At 43.7% G+C, this 27981-nt stretch overlaps 1 protein-coding gene across 4 annotated transcripts; it reads right to left on the bottom strand.

Moving 5' to 3' along the window:
• Window positions 1-261: 261 nt before the first annotated feature.
• On the bottom strand, window positions 262-27606 carry CDC25A (cell division cycle 25A). Of its 4 annotated transcripts, none has more exons than XM_014826649.3 (15): window positions 27301-27606; window positions 26230-26303; window positions 25009-25051; window positions 24465-24501; window positions 23885-23986; window positions 21941-22060; window positions 18983-19117; window positions 18380-18454; window positions 15122-15295; window positions 8004-8102; window positions 6238-6300; window positions 6044-6142; window positions 4947-5077; window positions 2463-2574; window positions 262-2236 (listed from the first exon to the last, which is right to left on the bottom strand). In XM_014826649.3, exons 1-15 carry the CDS (start codon window positions 27468-27470, stop codon window positions 2096-2098), a joined length of 1575 nt encoding a protein of 524 aa, XP_014682135.1. In that variant the 5' UTR covers window positions 27471-27606; the 3' UTR covers window positions 262-2095. The 4 variants fall into 4 exon arrangements, with proteins under 4 accessions (XP_014682135.1, XP_014682137.1, XP_014682136.1 ...); XM_014826651.3 differs by having other exon boundaries at window positions 18983-19054; XM_014826650.3 differs by having other exon boundaries at window positions 23885-23983.
• Window positions 27607-27981: the final 375 nt, after the last annotated feature.

Raw genomic sequence — 27981 nt, 5'->3', positions numbered from 1 at the left:
AAGGCAATGTCAGTGGTTCACGCAAGCTATTGATGTCCCTATTTCATCTTGCAAATCAATCTGAATCACAAGTTTGTTTTAGGACTCAGGGTAATAACTGGAGGCCATCCCAGGCACCACTGAAGCCAGGCCAAGTAAGAGCCCTTTGGCCTCTTGAGCAAATGTGGCTGCCCCAGTCACTGGTTTTAGTCAAGTGCGGTCCCAGAACCTTAAAAGGAAACACAATTTCCTTTAAATCCATCAAGAACTAGGCAGAGAGCATGGGTTCAAGGTTGTTTTTATTTTCAGAGCCTGCAACAGTTGGTTAGCAGTGCTAGCTAAGCTGGTACAACCTGAAGGCCATCCCACCTCCCTTTTCTGGCATTCAACCAGCAGAATCCCTGCGAACAAGATTAGAGACCAACTGAGATGTGTCTCAATGTGTGTGGGGGAAGAGGCCTTCTCCCTCTCCTCTCCTCCCCACATATTTTTCTAACAAGATTGTTTTACAGCCAAATGCAGCTCAAACCCATAACATAGCAACCAGTTATCTCCAACATCACTGATTCCCTCCCCACCCCCAGAATAAGAAGCCAAGTCACGAGGGGAGACTGACTTGTGTTTAAGAAAAACTTGGCTACACCCCAGTGGAGCAAAGATGGTAAGGAAAACTGGTGCCTAAGGGTAGGGATGAGCAGGAACCAAACAGGCCTGTCTGGAATCAATCAAGTCCGCCCCAGCTCCTTGGGAGGTGTTCCTTTGAGACCCCCACTTCCATGGGGTCAGATGAGGGGCAACTGATGATGATCTATCATTCCCTGTCCCTCAAATTAAAACATGATAATCTCAAAGTTTTACCTTCAAAACCCACCACGCTGCCTCCTAAGAAACACATTCTAAACAGTCATCTCTATGCCAGCACCCATGTCCTTCTCCTAATGCCCAGGGCTTCCAGCCCCTCTCCCCACCCTTGGGTGGCCCAGCCAACACCGATTTGATACTCCTTGACTCATAAAATGACTGTTTTTTAAAAATGAAAATAAAAGCTATCAAAGAGTATCAGAATAACAGAAGGAAGACACTCAGCGTCTACTCCCCTCCCCATCCTGCAGAGCCCACCCCTCCCTGCCTCCTACTCTGGGACACCTACACTATCATGTTCCAACACTGACCTGGGGGAGTAGGGGTGGGGCAGTGGCAGCTGCCTGAAGTGCTTTCCTGACTGTGACTCCTAGACCAGCCAACATCATAGGGACTGGGGAGAGGAAGAGCGCGTCACCCCTCAAAGAGATCTCAGCGGCCTTCGAGGTAGGTCTGGGAGGTTTAGCTTATGTCCTGTAGCCACGCCTGAGTCCAGTGCCTGCTCCCACCAGTGTCTCAGTCCTTGGCTTTAGATAGCAGCAGCCCCAGTGCCGCAGCACCTCCTGGGGGTGACAGAGCTCCCAGTTCTCTGTCCCACAACTCTCAAGTCGTCCTCTCCTTCCCCCGTCCTTTGTTTTTTTTTAAATAAAAAACAGAGGTAGTCCCTGGGATGGTAAAACCCTACCTAGAATGGCAGTATTATGACTCAAGCAGTTAAATAAAAGTCTTCAGGAGTTAAAAAAAAAGAAAAGAAAAAAGAAAAGTGATCGCTGAAGTTGAATAAATTAAAGATATGGGTTATCCCACAAACACCGTTCCTTCCCAGGCTGTCTTTGGTATTTGGCCAGCAGCATTTCCATTTGTGTTACTTCTCTCCACTTCACTGTCCTGACCCTTCTCTCATGAGAGAAGGCCAGTGCCCAACAAGGCCCCAGGTGATTCATCCAACTGTGGGGGATGAGGAGTCAGAACATCTTGACCTGGTGCTCAGAACTGTGCTGTGGCACACGACTTCCTTGGCAGAACGTGCTGGTGCAGAAGGAGGTCATCTTACAGGGACAGAAGAGGCATAGCCAGCAGGATGCTTTGGGCTCCAACCTTAGGAGTGTGGGAGGTAGGTTTAAGGGGTGGAAGCCCCAGGCCTTCTCTCCAAATGTCACACAGCTGGCCCCTCTGCTTAAGTTTCTCTGCAGCAAAGAGGAAGTGGGGAGGGATGGAGGGAGGCTCAGGCTGCTGCTGTCTGGCACCACCACCCTCAGAGCTTCTTCAGACGGCTGTACATTTCCCTTTTGCTCTTCTCCCCTGCCCAGGTCCGGCTCTTGGTGCGGAACTTCTTCAGGTCTTCTTTAAAGTCCTCGTGGTGCATGGGCCGGTAGCTGGGGGGCTCACAGTGAGACTGGCAGATAAGAGGATGAGGTCAGGGTACACCTGCTCCACCTTCACAATCCTGCTCCCTCCCTGCCTGGGGCTGCAATGCAGACCTGATCAGTGGGTTCTAGGGCCCTTCTTTGTGCAGGGCAAGTCCACAGACCTCTGGCAAGAAATAGCCACGACCATGAGACAGATCCAACTGTCCAACCTGGGTGAGGGGTGGACCATGCTCTCCAGAGAGCTCAACTTACCTGGCATTTCAGGAAGAACTCCTTGTATCCACCCTTCAGGACATACAGCTCAGGGTAGTGGAGTTTGGGGTACTCATTACCCAGCCGATCTCTCTCTCGCACGTACCGGCACCTATAGCAGAAGGCCAAAGCAAGGTTAGCTCTTCCAACATAGAGAAGTATGAAGACAATCACACAGTGAAAGCAGTGGTTGTGGCTTAAGTACTTCTTACACACATCTTCCCAACTGTACATTTACTTTTAGAAACTGTCAAGTTGTGAGTTCCTGGCTATGTGTGATCTTTAGGAACAATGTTCACAGCCAGAGCCACTGCCTTGTATTGGAAGGTAGACAGTTTCTCCTCCAACTTTCCTTTCTCTAAGTTAAACAGCCCTAGCATCTGACCCCTACTGGGCATCGCCCTGTTGCCACCCGCAGCTAATCTGCGGTGACAGCCTCTGAGTGAGCTGTCCACTGCATTCTCTAGCCCTGCCACATTCCCTTGCCTCCTCCTTGATCGGTGCCTCCCGTACCTCCCTCTATCCAAAGGGGCTTCTTTCTTCCTTTGACTTTGAAACAGGCTGAGCTTGCTCCCGCCTCAGGGCACCTATTTGCATCCTATGCCTGGACTGAATACTTTTCCCCATATCCTCACCTGACTGTTGGCTCCTCACTGCCCAACGCATGGTACAAAAGCCAAAACCCTTACAGTAGCCTACAGCTTGTCATCCCCACCCCCTGCTGCTCTCCCTGTCATTCTCCACTCTAGCCACTATCGCCCCCTTGCTGTTCTAACCTGCCTGGAGCTCCCACCTCTGGTCTTCTTGTTCTCTGAAGCACCTTCTAACATATTGTATAGTTTACATATTTATCATGTTGTCTGCCTCCTGCCACTCTAAAATGTAAGCTCGTTGAAGGCAGGGGTTTTTGTCTGTTTTGTTCACTGCTATTCTCCCCAGTGCCTAGAACAGTATCTGGCACACAAGAGGCAATGGTAAGTATCTGTAGAGTGAATAACTCCACTCGTGAATGAACATTAGGCCTTGCTCAAATCCACCTCTTCAGGTGATCATGGTTTTGTACTAATGCAGGGCAAAGTCCTCATCCTTAGGAGACAGATGCTGAAGGACTTGGGGAGACAGTCGCATGTGCCAAATTCTTGCTGCAGGTGTGTGTGTATAGTTATGTGTGTGCAAATGTGGCAAAATATTAGCAACTGATGACATCAGGTAAAGCATGTACAGGGAAATGGTTTGAGCTTTGAAAAGGTTCAAAATCAAAAGGTGGCATAAGAACACGCCTGTGAGAAGTCTCTCTCGGACCACCCTGGTTGAAGCTCCACTCCTGCTGCCCCACCTGTCTCTAAGTGTCTGTCCCTCTTTGGTTTCTCAGCACTTGTCACCATCATCTTACGTCTCTCCACGGGAACCTCCCCCGCAGCAAGTCCTTGTCAGTCCGGCTCCCTGCTGCACCTTCTGTGCCTAACAGTGCCTGACACATTCCAGGCTTGCAGTCCTTTCTGAATGCACAGGGATAATGATGGGCAGCTGGTTGGCCCTATCCCAAGCTTTTCAATACCACCACTCACTTCTGACCACATTTTTCAGCACCAGTCCTATTACCATTAATGAGAGTGGAGGATGCTGTTGGAGCATCAGAATATTATTTTAAATCTTAAGTGAACGTTGTTTTATTGTAATTATACTTTCATCTATTTTGGCATAAAATATACCTTTGGGTAGTAAATTATAACTGGGCCTTAGACACCAAAATCCTCATAGAAGTTCTTGCTAATAAGGAGTGTATGTGTGTGGGAGGGTATTTCTTTTCACCCTAATATGGCAGTAACATGAAACTACACAACCCACTACTTCACAAAGCTGGACTTGACAAATGTTTGAAAGCATCACCTCAAGTTTTGCGGTTGAGGACTTCACACTTTTCTGGCACTTGCATAAAGAGCAACCACATTGTACTTGAAGGATATCATCTGAGAACAGCAGCCCCATAGGTAGAACTAAGGACAACTAAGGACTGTGGGGGAAACTGGAAGAGCCAGAGTTTAGCTCAATATAACGGAAGGACTAACAGTGAGCCACACCCAGCAGAGGGAAGGACAACTCAGGACTCGGGGTGAGGAAGCAGAGGCCAGATCCTCAGAGGATACTGTGTGAGCAACACTAGTACCACAGACAGCCTGGACTGGAGAAGCCCACCAGCTCTTTGCAACTGAAACTGTCAGGTCAGGCCTATAAACTACATTCAAGGAAGCTGTTCATAAAATCAATCAATTGCTAAATAGATAAGAATTTGAGAACACATCTGTTACACCTGAATTTGTACTTTTATAAGACTGTGTATTTACATGATATGTGTGTAGGCTCAGGCATGGAAATGACTTGTGATGTCCAATAGGACGTTGCAAGTGTGAGCCATATACCACCATGTCCCACAGGAGCACTGTGGGGGCCACGCTGCAGAGCCCAGTTCTGTGTGATACTCACATGCGAGGGCCTCGCTCAGAAGAAAACTCGCAGTGGAACACAACGATGACGCGCTTGCCATCAGTAGGTACGATGGGCTTCTTGAGTAAGAAGTCTTCAACGTCCTCTTCCATGTGCAAGTTCACTGCCCCCTGTGAAGGCACCAGAGACTCTTGGCACCTGCACATCTCACACTTGCAGTAATGATTCTGCAAGAGTGATCTTTAAACAGGCACCTCAAATTCTGTTATGACTGTGCACTTTATGAGTGGTATTTTTTTAATGTTTTAAAAAATTTTTTTCTTTTGAGGAAGATTAGCCCTGAGCTAACATCTGCTGACAATTCTCCTCTTTTTGCTAAGGAAGACTGGCCCTGAGCTAACATCCATGCCCATCTTCCTCCACTTTCTATGTGGGACACCTACCACAGCACGGCTTGCCAAGCAGTGCCATGTCCACACCTGGGACCCGAACCGACGAACCCTGGGACACCAAAGCAGAACAAGTGAACTTAACCGCTGTGCCATGGGGCTGGCCCAATGAGTGGTATTTCTGAATTTGGGGACTCTCAAAAGCCATAAGACAGTGGCAAACACTAACACTGTATTTAAAGTACCTCCTTACTATTTTTCAACACTATTATATTGGTTAAAAGATTAAAATGGCACAACCACATACTGTCTTCCTGGGAAAGTTGTGTCCCAACACCCCCTTCACCAGGCAGCTTAACACAATTACAAGCTTAAGAGGCATCACTAGGCCCAGCACAGACTGGGAAATGTTGCCAGAGAATGGCTTCTCCCAGTCAGGAGCCCTGGGATGTTCAGGCATGGCTTAGAAATCAGTGTGTGCCACCTAGAATTGCCCTTGATGGTGACAGTGTGAGGGACAGAAGAGGAAGCACTTGCTATACAATGTGGTAGCGAGCAATGTAGACCAGGGAACATTCTTTCAGTGCACCAGCAGTCAAATGCCTTTCACACGCACTGCCAGCATGCGAGCTAATAAGCAGCCAGGTGTTACCACACCCCCTTTTAAAAAATCACAGATGCTATCTAGGGCTCCTTCTATGCCCCCCACGACAGCAGGGCTTGACAGCAACACTCAGGAATCCATACCTTAATGTGGCCTCCCTCATATTCATATGGGTATCGGCAGTCAATGATAACAAACTCTTTAATGAGGTTGGCAAACTTGCCATTCAACACAGATGCCATCTATGGAGAGAAAGCCAAGGAAAATTAACTTTGGCCACCAGCAACAACCAGATTCAAATATCCTATGTGCTGAAGGTTCCAAAGGGATGACTTACAATTTCTGGAGAGATGTATTTTAAATCCTGATGCTTGCCAGCAACTGTATGAAAAAGATAACCCTTAAAAAAAGGAAAGAGATACTTAGGAAATCTGAAAGCCTATAAATACAACCTTTATACCGCTTGCCTGCCTGGTAAGAGTCAGCTTTAAAAAACAACCTTTAACTTAATAGTTAGTACATGCTAGTTACTTGTCTAGGCACTTCATTTAACATCCTGACATTTAATTTTCACACAAACCTATAAGGCATATCATTTCCATTTTCAGATACATCAAACCTAAGCACTGTATCCAAGGTCAGCCAGCTAGGAAGCCAGATTTGAATACAGAAGCCTCAGGTAGTTTCCTTTTCCTCCTGCTTTTGTCAGGACTCCTCATCCCAGCAGCCTGACTGTGAATAGCACTTGAAGAACACAGTGTGGAGTGAACTTCACTCATTTCCTGAGCACCTGCTATGTCCAGTATGGTGCCAGACATTGGAGATGGGAAAAATGAGGCCTGGCCCAGCCTTGAGGGGGAAGATGGGTACGTCAGCAATTACTCATGAGGGCGACCAGCTGAGTCAAGTGTTCGCCCATCCTTATGGCCATGTGTGGGTTCATTATGACAAACACAACCAAATGCTTCAATTCAAGCAGAAAGTTCCACTAGCAAGGGCATACCCAGGTTTTTCCTTGCTCTTCCCTTCAGACTAGAATTGTCTTCTATTTTTAACCCACTTATCTGTCCCTGTTCCTTCAAAACCCACTTGGCTGAAATATCTACGGTTCAGACTCATACCTTCCCCAATCCTCTAGCTGAGACAAAGCCCCTCTTATTTCTCTTAGCCTGCTGCTTACATTGCACTGACATTTATTTCAATCTACCATGTGGTAGACGTGGTTCTTGTCCACATGGTACAACAGGTCTTACTGACCATGTGTTAAATTTTTTGAGGGAAGGAACTGTATCTCATTTTGGAATCTCTGCCAAACACAAGTGCTTCGATAAAGGGGCTGGCACTGCTCATCAAGCCACGCTGAGGCAGCGTCCCACATGCCACCACTAGAAGGACCCACAACAAAGAATATACAACTACATACCCGGTGGCTTTGGGGAGTAAAAGGAAAAAATAAAGAAAAAAAAAATCTTAAAAAAAAAAAAAAGTACTTCGATAAATGTTAGCTAAATTAATGAATGAAAGATTCATCTGGTAACCTTCAAGTCACATGTAATTAAACAAGCTACTGCTGACACATTCCCTGACCCACCCTCATATTTCACCTACAGCTCAAAGGCAGCCAGCTCCTCCCCGGAGCAAATCCACGTTAGGCCACCTGCAGATCTTCCTCTGGACTTCCCTGGGGGCCTTTTCCCTTAAAGGCCATGCTTCTCTGGACAATGGAGAAATTCAGTCTCAACCCTGAACCTTCTAAGATAACCTTTTGGTATATAGATTTGCAGTGAGGCTTAAGTTTATTTCTGCTTCTTTATACATTCCTGCATTACTGTTTTGTAATCAGAAACACAGTTCCCAGAGAGCCTTGACTTTGGGTTGGTGAGCAACTCCCTACCTGAAACCTCTGATCAGCACCAGTAAGGTCTACAGTTCCACAGAGACCAAGATACACCTGATCATGAGTTTGTCTCTTTATCTTAACAAAATTTCAAACTATGTCCTCTTGGGGGCACCCCAGGAGCCACCTCAGGAAGGCTGAGGGGGGTTCTAGGTAACCCCTCCAATTCCGCATCACACAGCCAGAGCAGCTCTGCTTGCAATTACCTTGGAGAAATCTCCTATGAGGTCCCTTGGGTCATTATCCAAAATGTTCTCAATGGTCCCTTTTGGGGAGGATGCGAGGGATAAAGATTGATGTAGAATCTGTAACAAGTCAAAGGTGGAGAGTGAGGCCAGGGTTCTGAATAGGACTTTTGAAAACATTCATCTAAATATGCCATAAGGAGGAGACTGAAATGTTAATGTCTATATTTAGCAAATAAGAGATTTTGCCTTATTTGACTGAATCTAGAGTGAAAAAAAGAATATGGGTTACTGACTAGGTCTACTATTATTTTAGTGTCTAATTGAATAATTTTTCCTTTTTTTTAAAAAAGGAGGATTAAAATTAGGGCTTAGCCTAAAAAAGCATGTTTTAGCTCTATCCACTGAGAAGCTCCAGGGGTGCAGTGAGCGCCCCTAGAGGACAGTGCGCTCTCTAAACACTATTTTACACTAAATGAAACCAGGGCTTTTTGAAGAAGTGATTGACTCCAGGTTGGGACAAGAAATGTACAAGATAAACCTGGAACACCTTGCGGTGGTAGCAAAGAAGCTCTCAGACTTCTAAGGACAAGTCAAAAGGGCTAATCATGGGGAGGTAAGGATTTCTTAAGCGCTACACAAAAAGCACTAAATATAAATAGAAAGATTGATACATTGAAGAATTTAAAAATCAAGAAATTCTGTTCATCAAAAGAACAAGATTAAGTAAGAGAAAAGGTAAGCCAGAGTAGAAGACACATTAATCTAAAAAAAGACTCATCTTTGGAAATAAAGTACTGCCAGAAACGAGAGACAACCCAATAGAAAAATGGGCAAAAAACACGGACAAGTAACACAGAGAGGAAAATCTAGGACAAAGAGGAAGGACTACCAGGGAAATGCAAATTAAGATCAGAGATGCCACACACTCACAGAATGGTTACAATTAAGGGGACGAACAACACTAAATACTAGTGAGGATGTGTAAGAACGGGAACTCTCACACACTGCTGTGAGTACAATCACTTTGGAAAACTACTTGGCAGTGTCTACTAAAGCGAAACACATGCCTAGCCTAGGACCCAGCAGTTCCATGAGAAAGGAAAGTGTATATTTAAAAAACAAAAAGTAAAATATGGTCAAGTGATATTTGACAAGGGAGCCAAGAATACTCAATGGAGAAAAAATGGTCCCTTCAATAAATGGTGTTGTGAAAATTGGATATTCCCATGTAAAACAATGAAACTAGATCCCTACCTTACACCACTCACAAAAATTAATTCAAAATGGATTAGACTTAAATGTGAGACTAGAAATCATAAAACTCCTAAAATAAAACATAGGAAAAACTTCCCTGACATGGGTCTTGGCAATGATTTTTTGGATATGACACCTAAAGCATGAGCAACAAAATAAAAAATAAAAAAGTGGGAGTACATCAAACTAAAAAGCTTCTGCAGAGCAAAAGAAACGATCAACAAAATGAAAAGATAACCTATGGAATGGGAAAAAATATTTGTGAACCATGTATCCGATATGGGGTTAATATCCAAAATATATAAAGAACTCATACAACTCAATTCAAAGAAAACCCAAATAATCCAATCAAAAACGGGCCAAGGACCTGAATAGACATTTTTCCAAAGAAGATATACAAACAGCTCACAGGTACTTGGAAAGGTGCTCAACATTACTAATCATTAGGAGAATGCAAATCAAAACCGCAATGAGATATCACCTCACACCTCTTGGAATGGTTATCATCAAAAAGACAAGAGTGGGGCTGGCCCAGTGGCCTAGTGGTCAAGTTCAGCATGCTCTGCTTCAGCAGCCTAGGTTCAGTTCCCAGGTGCAGACCTATACCACTTGCCAGTAGCCATGCTGTGGTGGCAACCCACATACAAAATAGAGGAAGACTGGCACCAGATGTTGGTTATGGGCAAATCTTCAAGCAAAAACAGGAGGATGGGAGACAGATGTTAGCTCAGGGTGAATTTTTCCTTAGGAAAAAAACCCCCCAAAAACCCCGAGATAACAAATGCTGGCAACGATGTGAACAAAAGGGAACTCTTGTATACTATTGGTGGGATTGTAAAGTGGCACAGCCACTACGGAAAAAAGTAGGGATGTTCCTTAAAAAATTAAAAATAGAACTACCATATGATCCAGCAATTCTACTTCTGGGAATACATCTGAAGGAAATGAAAACACTATGTTGAACTGATATCTGCACTCCTATGTTCATATCAGCAATATTTACAAGAGCCAAGGGGCTGGCTCGATGGTATAGTGGTTAAGTTCATGTGCTCCACTTCGGCAGCTGGGGGTTTGCCAGTTTGGATCTCGGGTGCGGACCTACACACTGCTTATGAAGCCATGTTGTTGTAGGCATCCCGCAGATATAAAGTAGAGGAAGATGGGCATGGATGTTAGCTCAGGGCTAATCTTCCTCCAAAACAAAAGATAAGGGGATACAATAGCCAAGACAAGAAAATGACCCAAGCATCCATTGATTGATGAATGGATAAAGAAATTGTAGTACACACACACATACACACAGAGGAATATTATTCAGCCATAAAAAGAAGGAAATTCTGCTGTTCATGACAACATGGATGGATCTTGTGGGCATTATGCTAAGTGAAATAAGTCAGAAAAAGACAAATACTTTATGATCTCACTTATATGTGGAATTTAAAACAAAAACCAAAACCACCAAACTCATAAAAAAAGAGATCAATTGGTGGTTACCAGAGCCACGGGTATTGGATAGGGGGTGGGAGTTGGGGGGAAGTGGATGAAAGTGTTCAAAAGGTATAAACTTACAGTAATAAGATAAATAAATATTAGAGATGTAATGTACAACATAATAACTACAGTTAACAATGCTGTATGGTATAGATGAATTCTGTAAAGAGAGTAAATCCTAAGAATTCTCATCACAAAGGAAAAAAATTTGTTTTTTCTATCTATATGAGATAATGGATATTAACTAAACTTATGGCAATCATTTCATAGTATATGTAAGTCAAATCATTATGCTGTATACTTTAAACTTATACAGTGCTGTATATCAATTATATCTCGATAAAACTGGAAAAAATTATACAATCATGTTAACAGCAGCTTTATTCACAGTAGCCAAAACCTGTGAACAACCATCTAAATGTCAAACAGGACAGATAATCTGTAGTCTGTTCATCTTAATAAAATAAACACAGCAATGAAAACAAACCCCTGTGGATACACACAACAGATGATTCTCACAAAAACAATGTTGAGCAAGAGAATCCAGACATATATATGCAGTATGATTCCGTGTATATAAGGTCCAAACACAGGCAAAACTCAGCTACAGTGTCAGAAGACTGGTTAGTGTTACTGAGGGAGGAGGCACAAGGAGCAGCTCTGGGATGCTGCTAATGCTCTTTCTTGATTACAGGTGGGATTTATGGGTGGAATGTGTGTTCACTCCATAAAAATTCACCAAGATATACTCTTATTTTCATGGTTTTCAGAATATATAGTAAAATACTTCATTAAGGTTATAGTTTACTTTTTTTTTTTTTTAAAGACAGTTTTGAATCCTTTGTTTTTTTTTTAAAGATTTTATTTTTTCCTTCTTCTCCCCAAAGCCCCCCGGTACATAGTTGTGTATTCTTCGTTGTGGGTTCTTCTAGTTGTGGCATGTGGGACGCTGCCTCAGCGTGGTCTGATGAGCAGTGCCATGTCCGCGCCCAGGATTCGAACTAACGAAACACTGGGCCGCCTGCAGCGGAGCGCGCGAACTTAACCACTCGGCCACGGGGCCAGCCCCAAGGTTATAGTTTACTTTTGAAAGCAAAACCTCAGGGGCCAACCTTCAGGTTATCTCTCAGGTAGCCAGGTGTCAAAAAAGGGGTTAATTTGAGGATTAAAAAGGATAAAAACTGCAATATATAGAAAAACATCAAATGTTTTAATCCATGAGTTCATAATTTTTATTGAAAAACAACCCATAAGCCACAGTGCCAACTTTGTTAAGATGCAAGGTAGGGCATCATTTGGAAAACTGGCAAATAAAGAGATCCAGCATTCATCCTGCCTTTCCCAAGGGTGACCAAAGAGTGTGATGTGGATAAGTTTCTCTTTATAGGAACATTCTGCTAATAAATGAAGAAAGAATGATAGAACTGCAGGATCACCTTTTTGAAATCCTGGTTAAATGAAGTATTGAATCTAGGCAACAGTCATTGATGGCTGCCCAGCACATTGTGCCCCCTGATCAAAGTAAACAAAAGCATCCACGGAATATTCTTGTCAAAGAAATGGAATCTGAATCTGATTAAAAAGGCTTATGGGCAATATAGAGGGGATAGAAGACAATGTTAGAAGACCCCAAGGAACTGTGGGAACCTCTATAGGACAAATGACCTGAGTTCTTCAACAAATAAAGTGCAAGAGGGAAACGAAAAGATGGAGAGCAGGAACCCAAAGAATAAGAGACCTGTTAACAACGGCAATGTACAAACCTGATGTGAGCAAACTGAAGAAGCACTTAGGAGACAACTGGGAGAAACTGAACCCAGACTGGAAATTTGACAATATTAAGAAAATAAGAAGGCAAATCCCAAGAATGTCAAGAGTAAAAGGAAATGAATATTCTTAAATATTGATATATAAACTAGAAGCTTTCTGAATGGCAATTTGTTGATATGCATACAATGCAAATTTTCATAAAGGTTCCTGCCTTTTAACCTAGAATTCTATTTTTAATTAGAAAAAAACAAAATGTCCATCACATGTTACATAACTAAAGCAGATTATGAAATATAACGCACCAGGCCTACATGTTTTCATAGCTGTGATCTAGTTAACCTTTTACGATGACTGATATTTATTCAAACTTTTTCACGCTACAGAAAACATGGGTAGTTCTCCAGTTTATTTTATAATCCTTAATACCAAACCTTAACACCAAAATCTGATACAAGGACAGGATAATGAAGGAAAAACGTGTATACAAAAGCAATTCTAAATAAGCCAAATACGACACTGCAGGAAGCAAGAATAGTTTTAAAATCAGGGAATCTATGAACGTAAGCCAAAATATATTAAAAAGTTAATAAAAATGGAGTAACCATAGCTAGATGCAAAACTATTTCAAAGGCTTTAGTTCACAGAATAAATAATGCAAAGGAGCATAGGACTTATGCCCAGAGAACCATGACTCTATAAAGACAAATCATTCACCCAAAGAAATAGCTAATGGTCAATCAGAAATGAAGAGACTTCCCTGGAGTCAAGAAAGAGACACAAGATACTACTTTTCACATATCAAAATAGCAAAAACTTCCTAGGAATGGTAACATTCAGTGCTGGGGACACTTTGGATAAAGTCGTCAATTCATTTGTTTCTGGTAGGCATGTGCATTGCTGACTCCTTTTTAGAAAAATATAGTAAATGTACATAGCATTTGCCCCAACAACCTCACTTATTCCCCTAAAAATGAAAATGCAAGGATGGTGAATATTGTTGTAGTGTTGAAAAACGGGAAACATTAATCAACAGAAAAATAGCGCATCCATAATAAGGACTCTCATGCAGCTATTTGAAAATAATTTACATTTGTGTACAGATGTATAGGGTGTTTGTGATATTGTATTAGTGGAGGAAGTTCCAAAATAACTGAAAACAAACCACACAACTATGAGTAATGGAATTCATTAACTTTAGCCTTTGATTTGATAGAATTAGATATACTGAACTTGATACCAAGGAGGATACTTATTTTGAATACAGGTGAAACCTTTATAAAAATTAAACTTTTGTGGGCCAGCCCCATGGCCTAGTGTGGTTAAGTTTGGTGTGCTCCACTTTGGTGGCCTGGGTTCAGTTCCCAGGTACAGACCTACACCACTGGTTGGCAGCCATGCTGTGGTGGCGACTCACATACAAACTAGAGGAAGATTGGCACAGATGTTAGCTCAGGGCGAATCTTCCTCAGCAAAAAAATAACTAACTAAATAAATAAAAAATAAACTTTTATTAGGCTATGATAGGATGATAGGTCAATTAAAAGGAAATAAATGAACTAAAATACATAGAACTAAGTGACAATGTAAAACACTACAAAGTTGTGAGACAAATCTAAAGTGGTGGGAAATTTATAGATCTAAATAAATAAGGAAACAAGAAAACAAGTGAGTTTGGCATAGAATTCATGAAGCTGGAGATAGCAAACCCAAAGAAACTAGAAGCCCCAAGAAGGCTGGCCCTGAGGCTGAGTGGTTAAGTTTGTGCGCTCCGCTTTGGTGGCCCGGGGTTTCACCGGTTCGGATCCTGGGTGTGGACATGGCACCACTCATCAGGCCATGCTGAAGTGGTGTCCCACATGCCACGACTAGAAGGACCCACAACTAAAAATACACAACTATGTACTGGGGGGCTTCGGGGAGGAAAAGGAAAAATAAAATCTTTAAAAAAGAAGGCCTAAGAAAAGCCCACTCTCCCCAGCCAAAGGACTAGGAAAAGGGCAGCCTATCAAGACAACTCTTAGACAACATAATACTCTACTCTGGCCAAACACGAAGGAAAAAATTATGGCCCCACTCCATGCCTTGCCAGTGCGGGCAGAGAGTTATTAGACTTCCGCCTTGCCCAGCTGTAATTAAGTGTCCCAATCTTTACTCCACTGGGATGGTGTCAGCAGAGGCATACTAGGGAGCTTAAACTCCCAGTCCTGCCCAGCAATAATGAGACTTATCCCCGACCCTATGTGTCATGTCAAGGGAGGCTGTGTTGGGGAACCTGAACTTCTACCCCCACCTTCCCTGCAGTATCAGAGGCCTGCTAAAACAGATTTACATAGCCCACAGTCTCATAATACCCCAAAACATACAGATAAAATTGAAAGATCACTTGTCATACCAAGAACTAATCAATAGAAGCCAAGACACAGATGCTGGAATGATCTGAGAAGGATTTTAAAGTAGCCATCACAGAAATGCTTCAACAGGCAATTATGAACATGCTTGAAACAAATGAAAAACACAAATAGCAAGTCTCAGCAAAGAAAAGGAAGAACAAAACAGAAATTTTAGAACTGAAAAATAGAGTTATCACTCTCCTCAAGCCAAAAGGAACCAACAAAACCAACCTCTTGGGGCTTCTCTGGACTAGCTGCCTCTCCAGGACTGGCCCCAGCCATGCTCTTCTTCCGCTTCGTATTTCCAGGTGGGGACTCCTCTTGAGATCGTTCTGGTCTTTTCAACACTGGCCGGGCAGTGGAGCTACACATGGAAGGGGAGTCAAACAGCTTGCATCGATTGCCCTTAGGGGGGAAAAAAGGGAGAGACCCACCTTTCATTAAAACTTGCTCACTTGAATGGTAAAGAGAATGGACCAGGGTTTTCTGGAATGGTTTAAGATCCACCCTAAATTAGGCAACAGACACTGTCCATTCATCTAGTCCCTGCAACTCTCGCAGGGCCTGGCACATCATAGATACTCAGTACCTGGTGTTCCACGAACATGTACTAAGCTGACATTATATGGAGATGAGAAAGATAATCCACGCCCTCAAGAAGCTTACTGTCTATACAGAGTCCTAAGAGTCAAACTGTTACCTTCCAGCCGCGAACATATTTTTTGTTTCCTCTTCCCCTCTATTTTATTACTTACATCTTGCCCAAGCAGCTTGACAGGATTTAACACCCCACCAAAATCCATAAAAGGTGTGAGGTTATCCAGACTATACTATAAAAAAGAGCCAGTAAAGTGGTTAAAAACTGAGTTGAGTCAGAGTTTGCAGGGGGCAGGGGTACGCAGAGGAACAAGTGCCTTCAAAATTGTGTTCAGAAGTCCTTCTCTCCGGGCCAGCCCCGTGGCTGAGTGGTTAAGTTTGCGCACTCTGCTTTGGCAGCCCAGGGTTTCGCTGCTTTGGATCCTGGGCTCGAACACGGCACCACTCGTCAGGCCATGCTGAGACGGTGTCCCACATGCCACAACTGGAAGGACCCACAACTAAAAATATACAACTATGTACCAGGGGGCTTTGGGGAAAGGAGAAATAAAATCTTCAAAAAAAAAAAAAAAAGTCCTTCTTTCTACTTGGTCTTTTTTTTTTTTTTTTTTTTTATTAAAGATTTTATTTTTTTCCTTTTTCTCCCCAAAGCCCCCCGGTACATAGTTGTATATTCTTCATTGTGAGTCCTTCTAGCTGTTGCACGTGGGACGCTGCCTCAGCGCAGCCTGGTGAGCAGTGCCATGTCCACGCCCAGGATTCGAACCAACGAAACACTGGGCCACCTGCAGCGGAGTGCGCGAACTTAACCACTCAGCCACGGGGCCAGCCCCTACTTGGTGTTTTTTTTTAAATAACATCAGAGCATTTTAATGTAAGACTTACAAAGCCAAAGGAAATACAGGAAGATGTTCTACGGTACTTGGTTTTTTTAAAAACTAATTTCCCAGAGTCTGAGGGCAGCCAATCTGCCTAGTGATAGAGGCAGTGTAAGTTCAGCTCTCTAACCTCACATCAGCCTGTTCACGACTCAGTGTGCCTTGGCTCCGTTTTTCCTTCCGTGCACAATGTCCCTTCATACTCCAGTAAACCACTCTCTTTGGAGCTGATACTAAAATTTCAATGTTGCCTCTTCTTTGAAATGTTCCTAATAGTTCCCAGTGGAGTGAGTCACTTCCACATTGCCTCTCCCAGAAACCAAGAATTTTCTCCTAATTTTTCTGAAGTTTATTTTAACAGAATGTTGTTCAGAAAAGCAAGAATAGATTTCTTTTTTTTATCCAGAAGTGCTGGAAGTTTTTGGAAGAGGGTCCACTGCTTTCAACAGGGTCTCAGAGGGAATTATGCACTCCTCAAGGGCAGAAACCACAATTCCAACAGAGCCCCCAGCTATTGTGAGGCTGCAATAAATGTTTGTGGAAGGAAATTTCCCACTGTGAAGGGCCCTTAATACTCATGTTCATGATTTCTAAAACAAATTTATAAAACTGGTAAGCCATTTCCCAAGCATTCTCACATTACATATAATTTTGTCTTTCAAAAGGACCCATGGCAAATTTAGTCCTCGTATTTGTACCAGGGTAGCTTATTTCCTCAAAGCTATGCATGTTAATCTACTATAATTTGTAAATAGCCTCAAGACTAGTTCATTTGTCCCATTTTTATAGTTCAGGGGCATTGATAGTTAAAAATGTAGCTATCAGCTTCTATGTATACCTAAAGGTGTGTGACTCTGAGTCTGTACTATGATATCTAATTTTCCCTAGGTGTTTGCATAATAAATGATGTGTAACTGTGAGGGCCCAGCCTTGCTTCTACTTCCTGTTTGAAGGTATCTCTGATGGAAACATAAATCTTGTCTATATATCGATGGTGGGTATTTTCAATTAAAAAATATAAGCATTCTGTGAGTTACTGTTGCTTGTCTAGTGTTGTGCTAGATGCTATGGAGTATAAATAAATGAGAATGATCTAAAAAAGAAAGAAAATAGTCTTCAGACTAAAAAGGCTTTTTCAAACTACCTGGATGGTAGAGCCAAAAGTAACTGGTCCCTTCTAATCGAACACCTTATAGATTAGGAACAGATGCATAAACGAAATGCATCCTTCAAGGTCACAATAGGTAGCTGAGGTGGGGTATAAAATCCAGGTGCCTAAATCCTGTCATTCCATTCAACCTTTGGCTGTACCCAGCTAAGGTGGCATATTAAGGGCACACCCACACCATACCAGATGCTAAGAAGACAGGAGACAGCAGCTCTTCTACCCTCCGGGTACTTAAACACAGACATACACATACAAACACCCAATAAAATCAAGGAACTACCTTAACAGTATTTCTCAAACTGAAAACTTTGGTGTCATTCTCATGGCTTCTCCTTTACCTCTATCACAGCCAAATTTCTAATTTACGAAGTTCCTTCAATCTGTTCCCTCCTCTTCACATGATTCAGAGAACATTTTCAGCAGTATTCTAAACAGTCACAATAGGCTCGTAAGTGGCATGTTTGTAACTGATCCCTCCTCCCTTCCAGTTAACATAGCTCTGCTACATAAAGTCCTTCAGTTCACAACCAGTTGTTCTCTGACCAAGAATAGCTGGGATGAACTAGAAATTATAAAAACAAGGATTACATGCATGTATATTACCCAGACTTTCGCACACACAAATGAGGATAAAAAACTTGAAAAACAGTGTGCATTACACCAGAGAACACTAGTAATCAGTCAAGGGGAGAGGTCCATACACTCAAAGACAGAATCTCACACGAAACAATTTTTGATGCCAGTGAGGACATGGACAAATGGGTTAGTTTTCTGTTTAGTCTAGTCCACTCTGTCCCAGAGGCCCAATTACTCAAGGCTCCCTATAGACACACCAGAACAACTTACAAGGTTTGTGGTTCTTCTCATGACAAGGGGAGCTGTCCACAGGCTTGCCATGCATGATGGGGTCTCTTCATCATTCTAAAGAAAGAGAAAAACTGTGTTACAAAGATCCACTAGAGATTAACATTAGTTTAAATGCTTTAGGTATAATTCTGCCTAAGAATACTAGACAGGCTTAGATAGGAGGCATCTAATGTTCACGCGTCTTCCCCACTCCCCAAAATTTTAAGGTCAGAAGAGAACCACACTTAACAGTTCAGATATCTGAACATAACTAAAAGCACCCCCTGTGAAGGTATGTGAGGAGGTATCCTCAGTCTCTTTAGATTTATGCCACGTGGCAGCCAGTCCTCCACTGTTCTGGTTTCATGTCTCTTACACAAAAACAGATTGTCAGCTCCGTTAGGGTAAGAAGGATCATCAGTGCCTTCTTTTGAAGTCCCCCGACAGGATTTAATCAGGCTAGAAGCAGAGTCTCAATAAATCCTCACCAAATGAACAAAAATACCAGCCAACTCAAGCCCTGGGGAATCGCTGTTCTTTGCATGGCTTCTCCAGGGGGTAGTTAGTAGAATGGATAGAAAAACACACACACACACACAGTACCTTCAGATTCTCTCCATCGAGAAGGTCCATGAAGCCATCATCCTCATCAGACAAAGCGGCAGTCACAGGTGACTGGGGCATAAAAAGAGGAATGAAATTCCCTGGTTCACTGCTATCTCTTTCATTTGAGGAAAGCTACAAGACAGAATTCATGGCTTGTTAATAAGTGATCAGCTTTGATTTCCTTGAGTGGGCCACTGGTTTTTATGAGGAAAGCATACAATATTTGTTACAAGAAGTAAAATTTTAGCAGCCGCTAACCAAAGGAAAATGAATCCCAAGATTAGTCAGGCCTAGTAGTCTTCACAAAGAACTCTTCCCAGAAGCAATTCACTTTACAGTAGGATCTGGGCATCGCCTCTTGTGAAGGACAAGGTTTGTTTTACCAGGATTTTAACTGGTGAAGATGGAGCAACACGAGGGTTGTGAAAGTATAACAATCTGCTGGAACAAGGAAGGGTGAGAAGATACAAGTCTCTACGGAGACCACAAAACGGCCTAGAGAAAGCTTACGTAACTAGCTCTGACAGAGGGAAATAAAGGGTGGCCTGGTGCTAGAAAATCTAGTTCTATAGACTTGGAATTTAAATGATAGCTGCTTGGGGGCTGACCCTGTGGCCAAGTGGTTAAGTTTGCACACTCTGCTTCAGTGGCCCAGGGTTTCGCCAGTTTGAATCCTGGGCACGGACATGGCACTCCTCGTCAGGCCATGCTGAGAAGGCATCCCACATGCCACAACTAGAAGGACCCACAACTAAAAATATGCAACTATGTACTGGGGGGCTTTAGGGAGAAAAAGGAAAAATAAAATCTGAAATTACAGGAAACCAATGCTTAAGAGCGGTTACCAAGATCATCCAGCTCACCTGTTTGACTCCAAAGCCCAAGTTTTTCTCCCTCCTACACTCCCTCCCTAGGACAAAGAATCACTCCTGGAGTGAAAATGGGGGCATCTCATTCGGCAACAGCAACCTTATATTGTTTTTTGGGGGAAACTCCCATTACAAAATATCTATTTAACATAGAAAATTTAGAAAAACCATTCATAAATCTACCATCTAGAGATAACACTGCTAATACAAATATTGCTGATACTGAATTATTTCTTTTCCAGGTGCTTTCCAAAGCCAGGAATAAAGTTGAGATATATATCTTTTTTCCACAGTAACAAGGCAGTCCCAACTTAAGCCCTACAGATAATCCTTAAAATCTAAATCCCTTCGTGGTATAAATGCATTAATCCTCAAGCGGCCCTCGGGTTCTCAGAGTGGATCACTCACCTAGGAATCTTCGTGCTGCGCACCTACTCTGGTTCAGGCACTAGCTGGGCTTCACAATATAAAACAAGTTCTGGGTTGCCTTTGATCCTCCACAAGTGCAGCTGAGCACACTGGCAGTTTTTAAGCCAGCAAAGCCCAGGAGCAGGCAACTGTATCACAGGGCAGCACTTTTTGAAGGCTCACATTCTAATACCAATTTTATGTGTGTGTGTGCGTGTGTGTGTGTGTGAAGATTAGCCCTGAGCTAACTGCAGCTAACTGCCGCCAATCCTTTTTTTCCTGAGGAAAACTGGCCCTGAGCTGACATCTGTGCCCATCTTCCTCTATTTTCTATGTGGGACACCTGTCACGGCACGGCTTGATAAGTGGTGATAGGTCCGTGCCCGGGATCCTCACTGGTGAACCCCAGGCTGCTGAAGAGGAGCACATGAACTTAACCACTATGCCACTGGGCAGCCCCTATATAATACCAGTTTTTGTGACCTAGGTTCTGGGACCCCAGGTACAGATGTGCTATAGAAAATAACAGACAAATCTCTGGACAAGACCTAATTCTTACTCCACGATTCTTATACCAAGAAGTCACTGATTATGCTTGGAGATTAAAAGCAAGGATACGAAAGAAATACCCTCAGATGTGATCAAAAGCCAAACCACTGAGATTAGTGCTGGCTTTCTTTCAGTTTGCACCCTCAGCACCTATAATTAGGGATGGCCAAATGACCACAGGAAACCCTGGTGCTCCTCTGGTCTTCAAGCACACACTAAAGATGCTTAGTTTTACCCAACTCTCTAAAGGTTACTGTGTACTTGGGCATCAGGAAATTTTGTTAAATCCCGGTCTTCTGTTTATCTGCGTCCTTTGGCAAATTGCCCAACCTTCCTGCCTAACCGGACTTTCCCAGTCTGTAAAATGGACTAACTCCAACTATTTCACAGGCTTATGAGGACTAAATACAAGAAAACATAAAAGTACTTTGTGCAAATGCTAGACAGAACAGCAATACTGCTGAACCTGAACCTCAGACCACCAGCCAGATTGGAAAGCTGTATTTTCAGATGCAAGTTCCCAGGAAAACCTGGAGATCAAATGTGGTCATTTTGCTCAAGTTGGACCTCTCTAGTCTATAGCTGTCAGATCAACGCAGGAAACTTTGGAATGACAGTCTGTCTGGAAAATTAAAAAACCAGGGGCAAGTGGCCTCAAATACTGGTCAGGTAGCCTATATGCAGTGGGTTCACTAGACTCCATCATAGTTCTTAAGAAACCACCTTTGGAAGAAGCCAAGTGGTCTCTTCAAACAAAATCACTGTGGGAAGCACCTCTTGGCACTCAGGATGCATTGTAAAGGGCAAGTTTTAAGTAAGACATATAATCCCACCATACATACATTTAGAGGAATGATGCAGGATGCCTGCAGATTATTTTCCCAGAATCGACAAGGTCAAATATTCCTTGTTCAAGTCCAACATTTCAAACATAGCATCTCTCACTCTGCTTCTGCCTGCCTGTTCTCCAGACACAGCAAAAACACAAAAAAATGTGACAGTCTAGTTTCAAAAGACAAAGTCAAGGTAAAGACAGCATGAGCTACTATAGTGTCTTCAACTCCAATTTAAAGAGGGTGCTTTAATTCTCTTCCCATCAGATCTCCCCTATGAAAGCCAGAGCACATACCATCCGAGCTGGGGCAGAGTTCTGCCTCTGTGTGAAGAGGTCTTTACCCTCCTCAAGTCCATGAGAGTGCAGGCAGCCACGAGATGCAGGTCTGATTGGCTTCTTAAACTCAAAGGCTTCCTGCAAGACAGTATAGTCAAGACATCTTCTACTGTTCATGAAAACCAGCTCTAGGGCCTTGGCTGTAGCTCACGTGAGGCAGGCAAGGGAGTGGGCACTGATCACCTGCTTATAACTGCCTCCAAACTAAGGGTTTACCCATTTCTGATCTAATTCCAACACTGGATCTGGGTAACTAAGAATTTCAAAGACTCTGTCAACAGCTAACTTCTAAGGCAGCATTTTTTTCTCTCACCACAAACACTTTCTTTCCTAACAAACACATGAGTATTTGCCAAGTATACAAAATACTGAGTTATAAGCTAAATCAACTTTCTAAAATCTAAAGTAAAATCATTTCAATATAATTGCCTGTGAATGAGAGCCGAAACTTTCCACTCTAGATTTATACGTTTGAGGGCTTTGTATTTTCCACCTTCTTCCTACCAATGGGAGATAATCTTTTTCCACTTAAAATTACTATATACCATACTAAAAGCAAAGGGGAAAAAAAACCCTACTAGTTTACTCAACAACATGGATGAATTTCACATAATGTTGAGAGAAAGAAGCCAGAAGTGATAGAATATATCCTGTATAATTCCATTTACTTAAAAATTAAAAGCACTTATAATCCTCCTACCCTAAAATATCCACTTAACTTGTTATGTTAGGCTCAGAGCAATAACAGCTAATATCAGAGTATTTATAAGCTAACACAGCACTAAGTGCTTGCTGTGCATTAGCTCATTTAACCATCAACCACAACCCAATCATCCCCATTTTATAGATGAGGAAAGTAGGCCTTACAGGTAAGTGATGTGCCTAAGATCTGGCTTCATGGCCAGACAGGACAACTACAGAGCAAGAGCTCTTTAACTTAAGACTGTTTCCCCTCTAGAACAAAGCTCCAGGCAACCCTGGGAGAAGTCAAGTTCAGACAGTGCTGGGGGAACCAGGCCTCAGTATAGCTTTGGACTATTTAGTAGAAAGCACTACGCAGAGGCTGACACAGTGTTCCAAGCACTCAAGGCAGGAACTCATTTCTGTACTCTCCCTTAGGACATCTTGCAAGTTGCCAAAGGAATCACTGAGAGAGTTCATGGAGGCAGTAGGCTTCACACCAAATTTGGAAGATTATAAGGATTATGAACGGTGGCATTTTAGCAGAGAATGGAAAATGGGAGAAAACAGATATGGAAATAGAGTAAGAAAGAAGACTGGAAAAGTTGAGCTAATTCATTTAACTTTTGGATGCCTACCCTGTGCAAGGCACCTTGCCAGGTGTGAGAGAAAAATCAGGTCAGGGTGTTCTTGGAGTTTCGGACGGACAACCACAAGCTTACCCCCTGAGCTACCATTTCAGTTACGCTGAGATTCCCTGGGACTTGTTGGCCCTAGTCTTTCAAATACTGTCAAGAAGTGTTTTCCTAAGCTTACAACTCATCCCAGGATCAGCACAAAGAGGCAAAGAAGGCCTGGGGAGACCTTTCCAGATAAACTATTTATGGATATAATTACTCCTAAGAGCTACTATCTGAGCAACTCCTACCTGCCAGGAAGGATTTGAAATGCTTTATCTACATTATCTTATTCAACTCCCACACAGCCCTACAAGGTACTGCTATTCCTATTTTACAAACAAAGAAGCCTAGAAAAAGAAAGAACTTGCCAAGGTCACACAGCTAGTAAGCAGTAGGATCCAAATGCAGGTTGTTCTGAGGCCAAAGACCATCATGACTTTTGGTGAAGGTTTAGAAAGCAGCCCAGCCATTTCTCTGTGAGCCACTGACACTTGTGGGCTTTTCCTTTGCCCTAGGTTAGTAGATTGATGCCACAACTCACGTTTTCCTTGTTCTCATCCTGGTCAATCAGCTGAAAGACATCATGGTCAAGAGAGTCGGAATGGCTCCTCTTCAGCGCTGGGCTACACCCCAAGAGCTTCTGCTATCAGTGACAAAAGAAATTAGGGCATGTAAATGAAAATTCAATGGGAACTCAGTTCTCTAAAGAAAAAAGGAAAGCTGGAGGGAGGGCCTAGCTCCTCACACACTGCAGTAGGTAACCAGTGAATGTGGCCAGGGCTCCACCTTGCTAGAATGCGGGACAGAAGTTCCTACACAGCTTTAGCCTAACCTCACAAGGTCTACAGCACTCTCAGCAGGGATGTAGGGTGTCAAACCACTCCCAAATAACATCACTTGTACAAAAAGAACCCTTTCTGGTTTGATAAAACTGATAGTTAGAGATGGAAGAAAAGCCCTTAAGAGGCAACTGTTATTGAAGTTCTTTAGGTAGAGTGTTTATGGGACTAAGGAATAGCAGTCCTCACGGCCTAAATTACAGTCTACTGTCAAGGCCACAATGGTAGGTAAGGGGCCAGATAATAGGTATTAGTTCAAAATAAACAAGGGAACTAACTTACAGGTAGAGAATTTATCCTCTTCATGGGATTTTCAAGGCTGCAATGAAATCAGAAGGTAAATGATGAGAACAAAGCAAGTAAAGAGGTTCTCATATTAGCAGATTCACAGCGTCTAACCTATAGTTTGGGAGGAGACAAAAATATTCCCATTTTGGGCAAGATGGAAGAACAGATTTTTGAAGCTGTCTTGTTCTCACACACCCACCCAACACCGGGCTTCTAGGTGAAAAAAGCAAGCTCAGGTCTTCTCTTAAAATATACCCGTTCTCCTAAGGCTATGACATCAGAGGATAGAGCAAGGGTTTGGGTTAGACTGGAAAAGAACCCCCAAATTACAGCTAAAATAAAGGAAGGGAAGTTCTGAAAACTGACACAAACCACGCAATCTCAAAAGATACCAGATTGTTTACAGGGTATAGATCCAGGAATCTTACCAGGTACAGCTAATAAATCTACAGCTCCAGTCCAGAGGATGAAGAATTTCATTAAAAAATTAAGAAACCTTTTTTCTAAGCACAAACATTTAAAAGCAGTGAATACATACTTTTCTTTACTGTCCAAGGGCCCAGGAGAATCCAGACAAAAGCCTATGGGAAATTTAAAAAAAAGTCTCAGGGAATAATACATGAAATACCATCTTGTCATGAAAATAAACAAACAAATAAATAAAACTATTAATACTGCTTCTCTAAGGCAGCCAACAAAAACTTATCGCTGGGACTTTTGCCAGAATTGAAGCTGAGTCTCTATTTGATTGTCAAAAAGTTTATATTTGCTCAAGTCTTAATATTTTCATGATATATCTACTAATCTCCCTTTCCTTCTTGCCATCAAATATCATCAAGGGAAACAGGATTTGAGGAGTGTGAATTAAACCAAACCTCGTGACTGCCTGGCTTTTCAGATGGGGGTTACCCAGGTAACTTTCTAACGGTGAGTTCCAACTACGGAAAGAATAGGTCCCAGTTTTCTGGAATAGTTTGGATTTCAAATATTTTATCCTGTCATAATTTTGGGCTTTGGAAAATACAATTATGTTATATGACAAGCAAGGCAAGTATGTATTGTCTTCTACAAAATAACACCAAGCGAGGTGACCATCTCAAAGGCAGCAGGGTGGAGAAGACACTGCTCAGCATGGCCCAGACCCACCAGTGCCTGCCTAGAGCACACCTTTCCTCCACGATGTGTGTACAACCTTAAAGGAAGTTAGGTGTTAGCTCCTGAGTGGTATTCTCCTTTGCCACACTGCCACTAATGAGAATCCTATCCCTAGTTCTTAAGCAGCCTATATTTGAAGATTTTTGCTCTTGCAGTTCCCTAACCTAAAGTATATGTGCAAATACAGATGAACTCTGCAGTAACGTGAATTTATAAATTAGAATAAAATGCACTGGCACATTTCCTCCATAGCAGGCTCACTGAAATAATTTCATAATACTTTAAACAGTTTGACTCTGTACTTTAACCAATAAGATTTCTGGAATTGCCACTTATAGTGATATGGTTAATTTTACCCTATTACTCATCCTCAAGACCAAGCGCATCACCTCCCTGCAGACACTTGACACTTGTTTCCTCTCTTCACAAACTGTGGCAGGGGCTCCTCTGTACTGTTCTTAAGAAATCCAATGCCATGACTTCTGTTTACTGTCTCAACTACTCACCAGACTAAGTTCCTAGGTGGAGATGCAAGTTTCAGCAAATTTCAAGCATTGCTCCCACAAAGCAGACACGTGACAAATACTGAAGACTAAAAGAATACCTGAATCAGTTGACTCGGAGGAACCCATTCTCTGCAAACTGCTGTTTTTCACTTCCAGTAGCTGTTCATACTCACTGAAACCAAGAGAAATAATTCTATGTATATATTTCTAGGACATAATTAAAAGGTCACACACAGGAGACAGGCCATGAGGTTAGCAAGTAGCCAGGCTGCCATCAACCATCATTCATCAATCATCATCTAGGCCACACCACAGAACACTTTGCCATCCAGAACAGCCAGTTAGCACTAGAGCATAAAAGGAAATGAGAAAGGAGTGGGTCAGCATGGCCTGGGTCACACTGTAGGACAGGATAAACTATGATGCCTCTTGGAGTATTTCCTGAAATGAGAGCATGTGTTCTAGGTACTGTGCTCAAAGCTGGGATGAAAGATGACTAGGACAAGTTCCTGCTTTTCAGAGGTTGGAAAACGTGTAAGACACGTGCTTACTTAGAAAATGGGATGTCCAAGATTGAAGGGAAAACAGCTCCACCAGAAACACTGTAGGATGCATTTCTTGCTATAAGAAAAAGTTGAGGGAGCTTTTGAGTATGGAAAGTTGAGTGAAAAGGCCTGGCCTCGTTATGGAAAGCATCGGGGTGGACATCAGGAATGTGCACGGGGAGAGCGATTGCGATGATTTTGTGCAAACGCCAGGAAACAAAATGCCATGTCCCTTTGTTGAGAAGGAACAAAGCTCACAGGAAACGAAGATCCTGTGAGGAAGTTCAGCAAAGAGTGGAAGTGAGCGCCTAGAACGGCCTGCTTTTGCCCCGTGGGGGTAGATTTCAAAGAGCTTCCTAGGATAGGGACAGAAGAGTATAGGGCAATCCGAAAGAAGTGGCGAGCTGGGGCCGCCCACCCCCCCTACTACCGGGCCTGGCTCGGGGCTAAGGGGGGCCTCTCCCGCTCAACATTCCGCTTGGGGGGAGGGTGCACATGGTGAGCCCCCGCCTGATGCGGGCGGGCAGGTCTCGCCCTTCTCCGTGCCCGTTTCCCGGCCTGATCTCCCTGAGAGCCGTCTGAGAGGCCAGCGGCCCGCGGCACTGCTCGCCGGTCCCTCCTCACCTGCCCAGCCCCTGCAGCTGGTCCATGGTGACCGTCAGGTTGGTGACAGGCGACAGGCCTCCGGCGGCTGGCGCGCCGAACAGCGCCTTCACGACGGGCTGCGACGCGGGAGGGGGGCTGCAGGCGAAGAGCAGGCGGCGGCGGTGCGGGGGCTCCGGGCCCAGTTCCATGGCGGCGCCCGGCCTCCCACGGCTCCCGCTCCCTCTTCCGCCGCCTCCGCCGCGCCCGCCCCGCCCCGCCGGCACCGGCCTCGACCGCGCGCCCAGTAGCCGGCGCCCGCGGGTCAAACACAAACACGATCCCGCGGTTCAGGGTCGCGGCTGCCACGGGCAAGCGGCGCGGACGGGCGGATGTCCAGACCAGGCAGGAGCCAGCCACACGCACGGGTGTTCCCCCCTCACCCCGCGAGGCCAGCGGTGGGCGGGCGCCGGCAACCTGAAGATTAAATCCAAACAAACGCGGCGGATCAGGAAGGGATAGTGGCCAGAGCCCCGAGTCAACGGCCTGGGCTCACACTCTCCTCGCTTTTCCCTCACCCCCTTGCCCAGCCCGGGGTGGCAGAGAACCAAGCCGACCTCCAGCTCACTCTCGGACTGTCGCTGCCAAGGTGGCCTTTCGCGGTAATAGCTGCTCACTGGGGACCGCCACTGCCCCGCCCCCCTTTCCTAGTTGGCGCCAAAC

The sequence above is a fragment of the Equus asinus genome, chromosome 21 (genome assembly GCF_041296235.1).
Source record: "Equus asinus isolate D_3611 breed Donkey chromosome 21, EquAss-T2T_v2, whole genome shotgun sequence".
NCBI lineage: Eukaryota > Metazoa > Chordata > Mammalia > Perissodactyla > Equidae > Equus > Equus asinus.
This window is presented reverse-complemented; position numbering and strand designations above follow the sequence as displayed.

Excerpts from the sequence above, each read along its gene's own strand:
- CDC25A (XM_014826649.3), bottom strand. The coding sequence starts at position 27,470 with ATGGAACTGGGCCCGGAGCCCCCGCACCGCCGCCGCCTGCTCTTCGCC. Across the intron at positions 26,304-27,300 it reads CAGCTGCAGGGGCTGGGCAG|TGAGTATGAACAGCTACTGG; the intron begins GTGAGGAGGGAC and ends TCTTGGTTTCAG. Across the intron at positions 24,502-25,008 it reads CCCTTGGACAGTAAAGAAAA|CCTTGAAAATCCCATGAAGA; the intron begins GTATGTATTCAC and ends ATTTCATTGCAG.